The 13,597-nt window shown below is 43.5% G+C and overlaps 2 protein-coding genes across 9 annotated transcripts in view; one reads left to right on the top strand and one right to left on the bottom strand.

Annotated features, from left to right (window-relative positions):
• LOC125693438 (BRCA2 and CDKN1A interacting protein) overlaps positions 1–1,367 on the bottom strand; it is a 9,501-nt gene extending 8,134 nt beyond the window's left edge. The window contains exons 1-3 of one of the 2 annotated variants that reach the window (XM_048945405.1): positions 1,206–1,367; positions 978–1,052; positions 767–847 (exon numbers count right to left, since the gene is read on the bottom strand). In XM_048945405.1, the coding sequence (XP_048801362.1) occupies positions 767–847; positions 978–1,052; positions 1,206–1,322 (273 nt within the window). In that variant the 5' untranslated portion in view covers positions 1,323–1,367. The remainder of the gene's footprint in view (positions 1–766; positions 848–977; positions 1,053–1,205) is intronic. The other variant, XM_048945404.1, reaches the window with a different exon arrangement.
• Positions 1,350–13,597, top strand: UROS (uroporphyrinogen III synthase). 7 transcript variants are annotated; one of them, XM_048945406.1, is made up of 10 exons: positions 1,350–1,405; positions 4,915–5,004; positions 5,227–5,310; positions 6,232–6,331; positions 7,244–7,318; positions 7,433–7,507; positions 9,645–9,728; positions 10,402–10,487; positions 12,058–12,156; positions 12,838–13,597. In XM_048945406.1, the coding sequence occupies exons 2-10, from the start codon at positions 4,942–4,944 to the stop codon at positions 12,982–12,984; spliced, it is 813 nt and encodes a 270-aa protein (XP_048801363.1). In that variant the 5' UTR covers positions 1,350–1,405; positions 4,915–4,941; the 3' UTR covers positions 12,985–13,597. The 7 variants fall into 7 exon arrangements, with proteins under 7 accessions (XP_048801363.1, XP_048801367.1, XP_048801370.1 ...); XM_048945410.1 differs by having other exon boundaries at positions 6,235–6,331; positions 12,838–13,596; XM_048945407.1 differs by lacking the exon at positions 1,350–1,405 and adding an exon at positions 1,724–2,778.

The following is a 13,597-nucleotide window of genomic DNA, read 5'->3' as shown; positions in this document are numbered from 1 at the left end:
CAGTTTTTAATACAGGGAGATATACCTGCAAAGTCTGAAAATGTAGAGCTTTAACAGAGTGTAGAAACAAGCACAGCAACCCCCACAGAAAACACTTGGCCACAGAATAGAGGCTATCATGCACTTGTTACCTAAGAATCACATTAACATTGGGCAGAAAAATTCAGGTCTCATTTCAGGGTCCATTCCTAAGCCCACAGAGCTCTGCAGAGTACTGAGGAAACCACAAGAGGAAATTGGAGGCTGTGGATGCCCCATCCCTGCAGGCATTCAAGGCCAGGCTGGATGTGGCTCTGGGCAGCCTGGGCTGCTGGTTGGTGACCCTGCACACAGAAGGGGGTTGGAACTGGGTAAGTATTGTGGGCCTTTGCAACCCAGGGTATTCTGTGATTCTATGACTCTATAAATTGCTCATGGGGGTGTTTTTCATCTACATCTATTCCCTGAGATTGCAGGGAAATTATATGGCACTGCTTCTTACTGAGAGTAACAAACTCCTCCATGGTCCTTTAATCATAATTGCTCTACCGGTCCAAAGTTCAAGAAGAAGACTGAAGAGAATTCATATGTGAAAAGAAAGCAACCAAAATAATCAACCAACTTCACCGTTTGGTTTAAATCCAGCATGGAAAATATCAGGTCCAACAAGAGAATTATTCCCAAAACAAACAAGCAAGTTACAAACAATGTTCAGGACAAGATTCGTTTCCAGAAGCACATAACTGCATTTCAAATACTTAATTCACAAGAGCCATTTCTGTCTTACCTTGATAACACTTCCAACGTGATTCTGTTGTATTAAGATATCAGTTAACTCAGCAGTGTTAACAGGAGCTTTTAGAAACAACTGGAAAATAAAAAGCAGGGATTACAGACGTTTGAGACCCGGCGTTGCGTGCGGCGGTGTGAGCTGACGGCTGCATACAGCTCCATTAATGAACCGAGGCGTCAGCCCTGCTAACGGCAAAGCACAGCACCTGCTGCAGCAGCTTCTTTATCCCGTTGTAGTCGTTGTCTGATATCGAATGCGCTTCGAATTCAACGTTCACTTCCTACAAAAAAAGCAGAATGCAGAAAGTTAAGCGTAACTGTCTAGAAGCTGGAGTAAAACCGAGCCAGGCTGTAAGGAACGCGAAGGTTTGCTCCCCCGCCCCGTCTTTTGCAGGGGAATTTCTCCTAACAGCCAAACGGAACCCGCCGCTCACCTCGTCGACCTGCTCGTCCTCCTCGGACTCTGAGTCGCCCGATTCCGGCTCCGAATCCGATTCCGAATCTCGTTCCGGAGCTGCAGGCCGCGCTCTGCGTTTAGCCGGCGTGGCCATGTTGCCGCTGTGCGCATGCGCGGCGGAGCCGGAAGGACGCGCGGAGGGAGGGGCGGAGCCGGGCCGGGAGCGGCGCGGGGCGGGTGAGTGGGGGCGGAGGGGGCACCGCATTGGGGAGCCGTGCGGGGCAGCGGGGGCTCCTGTCCGCTCCCATAGGCTGCACCGAACTGCGGGTTACATTGATGTTTGAACGTGCGCACTCTGTTCTGTTTAAGGCCCTGCGTGTCGTTAAGTGAATGCTAATGAAGTCGCTAGGGAAGGACTGAGCCAAGCTGCAGTGCGCGCATGGGGGGGGGGGGATGTCAGCTGTGTGTACCGTGTGGATGGGGGCTGCCTTCCATTGGGGGGGTCGGGTGTGGGGTTGGGATGGTTGGGTTGGGTCAGTTGAGGTTGGTTTGGGTTGAGTTGGGTTGGTTAGATTGGGTCATGTTGGGTTAGGATGGTTAGGGTGGGTCGAGCTGGGTTGGTTAGGTTGGGTTGGTTGGGTTGGATTGTGTCAGGCTGGGTTGGGCTGGTTAGATTGGGTTGAGTTGGGTCAGGTTGTGTTGGTTGGGTTGTGTTTGTCAGGTTGGGCTGGGCTGGTTAGGTTGGTTGGGTTGGGTCAGGTTGTGTTGGTTGGGTTGAGTCAAGTTGGGCTTGTTGGGTTGCATTGGGTCAGGTTGAGTTGATTGAGTGGGTTGGGTCAGGTCAGGTTGGATTGGTTGGGTTTGTCAGGTTGGGCTGGGCTGGCTAGGTTGGGTCAAATTGGGTTGGTTGGGTTGGGTCATGTTGGGTTAGTTGGGTTTGTTGGGCTGGGTTAAGTTCGGTTGGTTCAGTTGGGTCAGGTGGGGTTGGGTCGTATTTGGTTGGTTTGGTTGGATTGGGTCAGGTTGGGTTTAGCTGGTCAGGTTGGGTCAGGTTGTGTTGGTCAGGTTGGATTGGGTCTGGTTGGGTTGGGTCAGGTGGGGTTGGTTGGGTTGGTTGGGTTGGGTTAGGGCTGCTGGAAGTCGAGAGCTGTATTTGCTCTGGGAGCACTGCTGAAATATAAACATTGATGGTTAGGGAGAGATTGGAGCAAGATGGATTGACGGAATTCTTCGATGAAGCAGTAAAACCCCCTCTGTGGTGATTTGTGCCGCATATAGCTGCAGTATGTTGTAGAGATTGGTCTCTGCTCCCAGGTGGCAATAGGATAAGAGGTGATGGCCTTAAGTTATGCGAGGAGACATTCGGATTGGGGATTGGGAACAATTTCTGCTCTAAAGAGTGGTTGGCACTGGCACAGGCTGCCCAGAGAGTGGGGATCACCATCTCTGGGGGTGTTTGGGAAACATGAGAATGTGGCACTGAGGGATGTAGGCAGTGGGCTCAGTGGGATGGATGGGTGGCTGGAGATGGTCTGGGGGATCTGAGAGGTCATTTCCAGCCTGAATGATTCTATGAAGGTCCAAGCCCTGCAGCTCCATAGGATTGCCAGGTCAGAGAACTAGTTTTGCAGTTGGATTTTGGGATTCCTGTGTAACAGGAATTATTATTTAGAAAAATTGCTTGTGTTGAATGGTGTATTTATAATGTTATCTGTGAGTTTGGTAGGCTTTTGAAACAAGTCATGGCAGCCTCACAGGTAATCTTTCTTCTCTGGTTATTAAACCCAGCTATTTGCTAGGAAAGAATATTGGTAAGAAATACATAGCATCAAAAATCCCAGCCCGGGGTTTTTCAGAGTCGTTGTTTTTCTTTAATATTTTTTAGCATATGTCAGTAGTGTCTTGTAATTCATCTCCATTTCAGTTTATGACATTCCTGTTACATTTTGCAATCAATCCTTGCAGTGTGACCCATGTACTTTCTTGCAATAAAAGAGGAGCTGGAGTTTTATTAAAGTTCGATGTGTTTTGCAGCTTTTGGTGTCACTTAGGAGCAGAAACAGAAGGACCCATTTCTTTCTTTCTCGAAGCCATCCTCCATCATAGAAGTGGTTTGCAATTAGTTTGAGGACAACTTTTCCAATGCAGGGGAGTGGGGGACTGGAGATACACACTGTAATCAGCTTTCTGTTTTAATTGAAGGCATAGCGATGGTGAATTTCACTGTTTAATGCTGTGAGTGGGAAGCATTTCAGTTACATCTGTAAGCATTAATATTTCCCTGAATGCACAACACGACCCAAAATTACCCCTCTCCTGACTTAGGTAATGCAGGCTAAGAGAAATAGCACCAAACTGCTTGTACCTTCAGCCACAAAGGAATACCTTGGGAGCTCTGCTTGCTCCCATGGTTTGTTATCAGAGCTAACTGGTTGCTTCCCAAACCCCAGAATGACTCATACAAGTTTTTCTTCATCTGTGTGTGCGTTTGTGGTCAAGTCAGAAAATCTGTGGTCCTCTTATTAGCTGTTTGCAAGCCTAATGGGTTCTAAATGGTATTCTCTTAACAGCTGAAGAGCAATCATCACAGAGCAGTTATTGGCACGCATGCAAACAGTGTGCTTGTTTTGTGAGCCAAAAGTGGGAGGCCAACATCATCCTATAAACTTGGCAGTGCAAAACTGAATTCAGGTTATTCGCACCACAGTCTCGTTTGCAGATGTAAACTGAGCACCGCTGGACTCTGTCAGTCCATTCATTGCTCTATATGGAAACATCTTCTGGCTCTTCAGAAGTTTTTGCATTCCTCTCTTGGTTAAATTTAATGACATCTGAGATATGTTCCCGTAGTGCTAGTACTTCAAAATACACCATCAGTTACTGAAGCTGCCACATGTCTTGTGTGCTTGGTATTAATGATTCAGTAGAATTGCTCGTTGGGGGAGCTGATGTTGGTAAGGTGGTGTGTTGGACAGCCATAGGTGTTCCTCAGTAACACTTGGTGCCGGTGCCTGCTTTGGTCCAAAGCTGCCTTTTCTCTTTAGAGAAAAATGTTTAAAAATGTTGTGATGACAAACATTTGCCCAAACAGTCTTTTGGTCTTCAATGAAACTTGGAGGGTTTCAATGCATTTGGTGCAAGCAAACCAGTGATATTCCATACATTTGAGTACTCGTTTTTGTTCTTTTTAAAGCTCATTGGCTGCTGTGTTAATATCAGAAAGGAACACGTGAGTAACGAGCGTTAGTGTGCAGTTAGCAAATTCTGTTTGTGTTCAGCTATTTGTTTGCTTTGCTGCTTGTTGTATTTGCCCAAGTGTTGGAATCAGTCATTGAATTCAGCACGTCAGCATTTAAGGAATGGAGAACCTTCCCTTCTGTGTATGGGCAACAGGTGTGAGCCTGGCCCAGAACAGGGTGGAACAGAGTGGGACAAAGCTGTTTCAGCCAGAAGCACATTACGTGTTACATTACTGAACATGACTGCCTTGTAGGGGTTGTTCCTCCTTCTGCAGCGTTCTCCTTGATGACTTTCCTTGCAGCTTCTCCCTTAAGCAGCATTATCTGAAGCCAGCATGTTATTTGCTGCTCTTATCAGGGTGGGTATTCATTCCCAGAGAACGTGCGTTAGCTGCTGGCTCATTGCACAGGGAGCCCTGCTCCAGCTCGGGCTGAGCCATTAAAGGCACTGCTCAGCAAAAAAGGCTTCTAGATCTAATTTAGATAAATTCTTTTATTGTATTTCAGAGTTCTTCTGCAATTATTTGATAAACGATGAAGGTTCTGTTACTGAAGGACCCCAAAGACAAAGAGTCGGGACCAGATCCATATGTGAAAGTGAGTGAACTCGAAAAAGTAAATGGTTGTGTTATTTTGCTATTAAGTAACAGTATTGTTCTGTTCAGCAAGATAGGTGAACCTAACCAGATTCACTAATGACTAAGATGCCTGTGTATTTTAGCTGAGGAAAAATATACTTGCACTGACCTGGTTGTTTCTTTGAAGCAAAAACTGCTGGAAGTGTATTTCAAGAATTGTGTTGTGTTTTTCTTTCCACAGGAATTAGGATTGTATGGATTTGAAGCAACTTTGATTCCAGTTTTGTCATTTGAATTTGTATCTCTTGAAGACTTGTTTGAAAAGGTAAGTTTGGAGGGATTCCAGTTGCCTTATTTCCAGCAGAGTTTAGGCCATCATTGCCAAGGTGCAGCATCTTACACTGAGTTGATAATATTGCTGCCCTTTTTAGTACCTTGTGTTGTTTTCCCACTAACAGAAGTCTGTCCTGTGATGTTACACACAATGAGAAGGATGCTGTCTGTACTCCCTAAAGACATAGGGTGGTTAGATAGGACAGTAAAGCTTACAAGCAGTAGTCACAGGCATTGTAGTAAAAGAAAAGAGGACTGTTGTACCAACTAAAGCGTACCTGAAGTTCACCCTTCCATTGCACCAAAGTTGTGTACCTCATCTCGTAGGGTCAAACTGTGTAATGGCTGTTCCCATTCTTTCTTCAGCTGTTTATTCAGTTCTCCTGTGCTGGAAAGCTTTTGTGAGGGAGCCTCGAGTGCCCATCTCCAGCAGCATTTCTCTTTAGTAGGTCTTGCCGTGTATCACAGCATTTACAATTGACCTGGGAACACTCTGGTTTTTTTTTTAACCAGTCTTTTAGAGCATGTTTGTGGTCTTACTGTTTTCTCATCAGGTAGGGGACAAGCAGCAAGCAACCCTCTGTGTTACTGCTTGAAATGGCAGTTGTTTTTTCCTACATGAATGTGGAGTATCTCATATGTCATTCATCCATCCCTCAGCTCGTGGCAGTGACAGGAAGCCTTACCTATTGCTGCAGAGTTTCAGCATTAATATCACACAGGAAAATATCCAGTAGTTGTTATACATTCCTCTTATAAATAATCTGGCTGCTGATAGGTGTAAGTAATTGCCTGTTTCTGTTATCTGTTGGTGCTGTTTTGTTGTTCACAAGGTTACAAGGAATTGATTGACTTATTTCTTTCATGTATTTGCTCGATTCTTAATGTGCTTCCTACATTTCCTATTTCCAAGCAGCTTTCTCATCCAGAGCGTTACAGGGGCCTCGTTTTTACCAGTCCAAGAGCATTAGAAGCCATCAAGATATGTTTAAGAGAGAACAGTAAAAATGAAGGTAAGTGCCCATCCATATTCCTTGGTTTTTCTCTTTTGGTATTTTCTGAAGTTTGTTTTTTTTATTTCACCCGTCAGCAGTGTTTGGAGAATGCCTTAAAAAAAAAAAATCATTCTGTTTTGATGTCATAAAGGTCTTGTGCTGAATGGAGCTTCCAGGGGTCTGGCTTTTCTGTGCTTTATGCTGCTCTGAGAAATGAAAGGAAAAAGGTCTTGGCGTCAGTTACTAATCAGCATGGGTTTCTTTCTGCAGTCAGTTGTGGTTACATTTGCTGATGCTAAGAATCATAGAATAGAATCATAGAATCACAGAATGGCTTGGGTTTGAAGGGACCTCAAGCATCACCAAGCTCCAACCCCATGCCACATGCAGGGCCACCAACCTCCACATTTCATAGCAGCCCAGGCTGCCCAGGGCCCCATCCAGCCTGGCCTTGAACACCTCCAGGGATGGACGGGGCATCCAGCACCTCACTACTCTTGAGTTCTTCAGAGCTGAGAACTTATTTCTATTTTGAATTCCCCACTTTGTGTGTTGAGATCTTTGCAGTGTACTCTTCTTCCCTAGAAGCTTTGCTGCCATTTAAACTTCTACATTAATGCCAAAGTAGAAAAGAACGTAAGCTGCATACGATGTGACATAAGGTGAAGCATGCATTAAGAACACTATTTAACAAAAGCAGCTGAGAACTATTTACTCAAATCGAGCTTTTGAACACATGTTTTTGGCTGCTATTTACGCAATGAAAAATACATTAAAAATTCATTCTGTGAACCCGGATTTGCTGAAATGTGTCCTACTGTATTAGTTGTTGGCATTTGCTGTATCCATAGATTTGCACAGAAGTCCAAATACTCATTTAGCATTCATATTTTGTTGCCACGTGCTTAAACTTAATTTAATGTTTTACAGCATGGTCAAAATCTCTTAAACAACAGTGGAATACCAAACCAACATACGTGGTAGGAAAAGCTACAGCTTCTCTTGGTAAGCTGCAGTTTAAGGTGGATCAAGTTGGGACTCCAATTTCAGCTCATGTTTCTGTGACTTTGAGTTGTTCTTCTTGAATTCAGTGGAGTTTTCTTCTGTCTTTGCTTATAGTGGAAGAAATTGGCCTTTCTCCACAAGGAGAAAAGAGTGGAAATGCTGAAAAATTAGCTGAATATATTTGCTCAAGTGAGTATCTGAAATCTTCTATTTACATTAAGCTCATGTACCTTGTTTCTTGTATATACAGTCGTCTGTATGCTGAAACAGGAGGATATGTGGTCTGTGTCATCTTACATCTCTGGATTCAGATTCTGGGAATACCTAAATAGCTCTAAAAGACCATAAACAATGTTTTGAAGTTCCTATCCAGGATCTTAATTCACCTGACATCTTAGACTCTGCAGTTGGATACTAATCGACCCAGCAGACAAATGGTGTTGGGTTTTTTCTTAATTAAAGGTCAGAGCTGTAATGATTTGAAATTGCTGCTCGGTCGTAACGTGGAGATGGTTCTGTTAGTGAGCGTGCAGATTGTCAGTGAGCATGGGATGTCACTGCTGGGGCTGGGGGTGTCTCACCACCACGTAATTCAGAGTGGGTAAGGGCAACTCCTTTCCTCAGCACCAACACGTGGTTTCAGAGGATTGTGTTTTTCTGTACCCAAAGAGAGTGGTTTGGAAGCAGCAGCAGCTTCTGACAGCCACCAGTGGGGAAGAAAATTGTATGTTTTACAGCCTCCTCCATAGAATACGTTACACCGAGGGCAGTTTCATACCAGAACACCAGCAGGCTATTTAAATTAACACAGAGCTGTAGCACTGCCATTATCCTTGTGAGAATGACTGCCTTTGAATACCCTTCAGTTTTAATAACCATCCAGCACATTTCAATCATTGGAGACTGCTTGTTGATAGATGTAATCGTACCGGGTGGCTTATTGGAGGCTGCCTGTTGATGCTCTCGCCCTTTATCAAGTGGTTTGTAAGAACCTCTGTCTTTTTTTTTCTTATTTATTTTGACATGATAGGCAAATGAAAAGAACAGCTTGAAATTTTTCTATCATTAGAATTGGTTGTCAGAATAAAAATAAAATCTGCAGCAGGGTAATCCTTTTGTTACTCAGGTGCTTCAATACCACCTTAAGTGGAATTAAAAACAAAGGAATTTACTCCTAATTAAGCCACATTGAGTCTTTTTACAAGGCAAGTAATTTTAGATTTATTGCAACGTAATATTTGTGCCAATTGCCAGTATGTGTTGACTCCAGGTAAGGTCTTCCCATTTTGTCTTTGCTGTTCTTCTCTTTGCTTTTCTTCTTTTCTTCTTAATATTTTCTGTGTATTTCCCTTATCTGTAGAAAAGGCAAACTGCACAAGAAGTCTGCTGTTAAGTTTGTGTCCAAAAACATCTGAACTTCTGGCTGTATTTAGTGATGAAGGATTAATGATAATATGGGTTTCAGTTTGCATTGGAGTATATTTTCAATTTCATTCATTTCTCGTCAGATGAGCCTTTACATTAAATATCTTCACATAATGAGCATTAAACACTTTAAGATAATACACCTAAAGCAGTCACTGTATGAGCATCTGACTTTCCTAGTGGCAGTAGCTGCAAAAAGCTGTTGTCTAAGAACAGATAATAGTGCTTGCTGCCTTTAATGCTGCTTAAAAGCTGAGGTCACAACCCAGAAAGGTCCTTCTTCCCAGATGGGCAAGGAGCATTCACATGCAGGCAGTGTAACAGCAATTGAGGTTGGAAGCCAGTTCCTTTCAAAAGGATACGAGGATGTGTGGACACCCACTTCCAGTCTTCCAGCCTTGGAATTGGAACCATTTTTCCTTGGGCAAGCAAGAAAACACACACATAGATAGCCTGAAGCTTCCAGCAGAGTACTTCTGTCCTCTTGTCTGCCTGAAAGTTCTTTCCCTTAGAGAGAGCTGTTGTGTACAGTGGGCTGAAGTTTTAAATATAAAAATGGAGGAAGATTGGGTATCTGAGAAGGAAGAGATAACTTGCACAGTCCTTGTTTTTCTTTGTAGAACGGCATGGGGAATAGAAATGCAGTTTATCTTTCATGAGATCTTTGTAGTCAATGCATTTGTATTGGTTATGGAATATTTTTTAATTTACATGCTAAGTAGCTCTGCCCTCTGAATTGGGATGCAGTTTTTGTGAGTGCTTTCAGTTACTGCAGGGCTGTGTTGGGGGAGAAGCATGCAGCACTTGCAACAGCATTCAGCATTTGGTACCTTTAAAGTGGATTAAATGCATCTTTATTAAAAAAGAAATTAATGACAAGTTTTTGTTTGTGTATTTACAGGAGAGAAACCGCATTCATCATCTCTTCTTTTTCCTTGCGGAGCCCTGAAAAGAGAAGTACTTCCTACAGCACTTAAAGAAAAAGGTTGAACTTCCCTTTGAGCCTCATTGTACTCAGTCTGTTAGGAGACAATTTGTACCTAACCTTTTTGAACCAAACTTGAGTGAGAATGGAATTTTCTGTGATGTCGATCGGAGGATGGGAGTGCAGGCTTTCTTAGAATCACAGAATGCCCTGGGTTGAAAAGGACCACAGTGATCATTGAGTTCCAACCCCCTGCTGTGTGCAGGTCACCAACCAGCAGCCCAGGCTGCCCAGAGCCACATCCAGCCTGGCCTTGAATGCCTGCAGGGATGGGGCATCCACAGCCTCCTTGGTCGATCTTTGAGGTTGGGATGCTGCTCACAGCTCCAGGACTTGGTGTAGTGCAGCTCAAGCAAGGTTACTTGCTTTTGTTCATCACCTTTGTTGGCATCTTGAGAAGGAAGAGAACTTAATCACAGACGTGCTGTGAGACATGACAGTTGTCCTCATGTGCTTCGAGGTCCTCCAGTTACAAAAGTTCTATTGGATCTTGTATAATATGCATAGAAAGACGTATGAATCCCTCATGTCCTTTTCCCTGTGTCTTTTTAACCTGAAATAGTTAAACTATTTTTTAACTTTGGAAGTGCAAGTGATACAGTAAGAACATTTTCCTGACATAATAGAAATCAATGACATCCTGTTTGGTTCTGAATGCCTCTTGTGATCCCAGGCATACCGCTGGAGAGCCTGACTGTGTACCAGACTGCCCAACACGAGCATCTCCAGCAGTCACTGAGCAGCTATTTCTCACAGCAGGTATTGGGTCAAATTGGAATGTCAGAATTTTTGAGGTCTGTGATGTAACCTAACAAAACACACCTTTCCCTTCCCTTCCAGAGGATATTTATTGAACAGCTTTATTTTTTAATTATTGTCGTTATTGTGGTGTCTCTGGACAACTTTGCTGTATCTTATGAATCAGAATCCAGTGGTTTTCTGCCCTCTGTAGTCTCAGAGTTCCTCCTCTGATTATCCAGTTTATGAATATAATTTTAAGTGTTTTGAATTCCAAGTGACATATGTATTGAGGCCATAAAGGCAAAAAAATCTAGCAAACGTATCTGTTAAACTTTATTAAGCCAGGAGCAGTGCATAGAAAAAGATTTGAAGCTAGCAGAAATTGCTTTTGTCCAGGTTGACTTTCTGAATTTTCCACTCTATCTGTGTTTAATGGTGTTCAAAATGTAGCCTTTCTTCTTGGGATAGCTTGGCTTGCCTGAGCACGTTCACGTCTGTTTAATCTATACATCAGTGTCTTGTTAAATTATATCTTGATTTTCAAGTTAATTTTCAGGAGGTCCTAAAAGGCTCTGGCATGGTACGTAGGCATTTTCATAGAACCATAGCATGGCTTGGGCTGCAAAGGACCTTTAAGATCACGTGGTTCCAACCCCTGCTATGGACAGGGACACTTCCCTCTAGCCCAGGTTGCTCACAGCCCATCCAGCCTGGCCTTGAGTGCTTCCAGGGAGGATACATCCACATTCCGAGTTCTTTTTGAGGAACTCCTTACACACATTTTAGACAATGTGATTTGCTGGTTTCAGTGTGAAGCTATTAAATCTGTTTCTCATGGGCTTTTTTAGTTGTTCCTAGCTGATGATATTGGGGTTATCTGTTTTGTGCATGGAGAGCTGATACAAAAAAACAAGTGTTTCAGCACACTGTGAGACAGTGAGCAGCGCTGTGCTAAAGCATCGCTCTGCTTTCCAGGGGCTCAGGCCAGCTTCCAAGTCACGCACGGTAACAACAGCAGATGTGCTTTGGGTACATCTCATGCAGGGTATTTTTCTGCTCAAACAGAAAATCACGATAAAGAAGGCACGTGCTTTGGGTCCAGATCTTGCAGAATTTTCTTTTGGCTCTCTTAAGGCCTTCGTGTGGGACAGAAAGCCCTCTGTGTGATCTGCAGCTGGAAGGCATCGCCTCATCTTTGTCACAGCGCCTCTGGGTGGGCAGAACTTAGGGTAAAACCACACAAGCTGGGAAACTGAACGTGGCCAGAACTGACATAGGCAGGAATGGATTTAGGGAAATAACTTGCTGAGTTTCCTTGCTAAACAGGGAAATGAGAAAAACTGCAGTACATTTATCACCCAGTGGGTATGTGACAAAGTATTTGGTTAAAGCCACACCTGAACTTCAGCATTGTGTGGAGGTTTGGCAGACTGCACCACAGAGAGCCCTCTGTTGGCTTAGCATCTGTTTCTCATTTAAAAAAACCACTTTGTGTCCATATAGAGACATTTAAAGGGGTTGCTGTGAAAGAACTGATGTGCTGCTGGAACTGAGAAACCTCTACCAACCTCTGCTTACTTTCACACAGGGAATTCCAGCCAGCATCGTGTTCTTCAGTCCATCTGGTGTCAAGTTTTGCCTCCAGCACATTCAGAAGCTTTCTGGTGATTCTGCCAACCACATAAAGGTACCTGCTCTTTTAAAATGGTGAAATGCAATGGGGAGTAAGCCTAGGTTGGGAGACCAAGGGAGAGGAAAGCTGTTATACCCTTTCCAAACCTTCATTTTCTTGTGGGGAATGCCAGGCTCTTTGTGCTTCTTCCTCTGAACAAAACACGTTAGGCAGCATCCACTGCAAAGTTCTGCAGTCTTGATTTGAGAAACAAATAATGAAGGTTCTAACATCATTCATAATTATGAGTATATAACCATGCTTTTTGTTGCAACATAAAGAGGAATAAAAATGTCTTGTAGAGGATTTCTGAATCTTCTGTTTGCATAAGAAATCATAATTCCCCTGTGATGGCAAAGAAAGGTTTGCAATTCATTCTTTGAATTCAAATTCACTGAGCTGGTGCAGCTACTGGTCTTCCAATTGAGGTCTAGTGGGGAAAAAGGCTGATTTTGGTACAGGGAAGGTAAAGCTTTGAAGGTTTGTAATGGTGGGAGAAATCTTTCCTAAGTACTTTCTAAACAGCCCAGCTGGTAGCTGACATGTAGTACTGAAGGTCTTCAGTGCAAAATGGTACAATGCAGTGAGCTCAGACACGCAAACTGATTTCTGGCAGTGTTAGCTAAGAAAGTAACTAATAAGAGCTGATCCCACGCTTGCTCACACTAATTCCAGCTGTAAACAATGTCATTGCAGTTTGCTGCTATTGGTCCAACAACTGCAGAAGCCATGGAGGCAGCAGGAATCCCAGTAAGCTGCACTGCAGAGAGTCCCACTCCTCAAGACCTCACTGCTGGGCTCCAAAAAGCACTTCACCCACAGAACTGCATTTTATCTGACTGAGAGCACAGCATGTGTTCGTGGTTCTCTACAGAAGGCTTTTTCATTATGCAGACCTGTTGTCCTGCAATGAAGTATTGTTTGGGAATACACAACACTGTCGTGGCAGCACCTTGTGTGAGCTGCTAGCACGTATCTAAGAAATCTAGAATTTGTCTAGCATGTCCTGAAGCCCCTTTTTCTTATGTGTGCAGTCCCAGGAAACAAACTGTGAGAGGCCACCAGTGCATCAGAGTAATATATTGACATTTTGTGTTCTATGTTCACCTCAGGTATCTCCTAGTGCACAAGGTGAGGTTTCCACTTCTCTGTGTATAGTCAGTTTCTCCATGCACATCTTCTGTTGTAAAAGAAGATCGTACTTATGAAGTATTTTCTGTTGCAAAGCTTATTCGTTGTTCTCCTTCTGAAATATTTATATTAAGAGGATGATTGCAGATTCTCAGTGGAGTAGGATAATTCTTGTACTGTTGCACTGAGTGAAGCTAACAGGAGGTCAGTTATTGACACATCCTTGCAGTATGGAGTCTTAAAAAAATAAGGTTTCATTTCTATTTCTGTAGAGAAGGATTTGTAAACAGAGAAATAAACTGGCTTACTATTAATAATGGTGTTA

The sequence above is a fragment of the Lagopus muta genome, chromosome 5 (assembly GCF_023343835.1).
Source record: "Lagopus muta isolate bLagMut1 chromosome 5, bLagMut1 primary, whole genome shotgun sequence".
NCBI lineage: Eukaryota > Metazoa > Chordata > Aves > Galliformes > Phasianidae > Lagopus > Lagopus muta.
The sequence above is the reverse complement of the archived record's forward strand: the minus strand, read 5'-3'. Positions and strand labels throughout refer to the sequence as shown.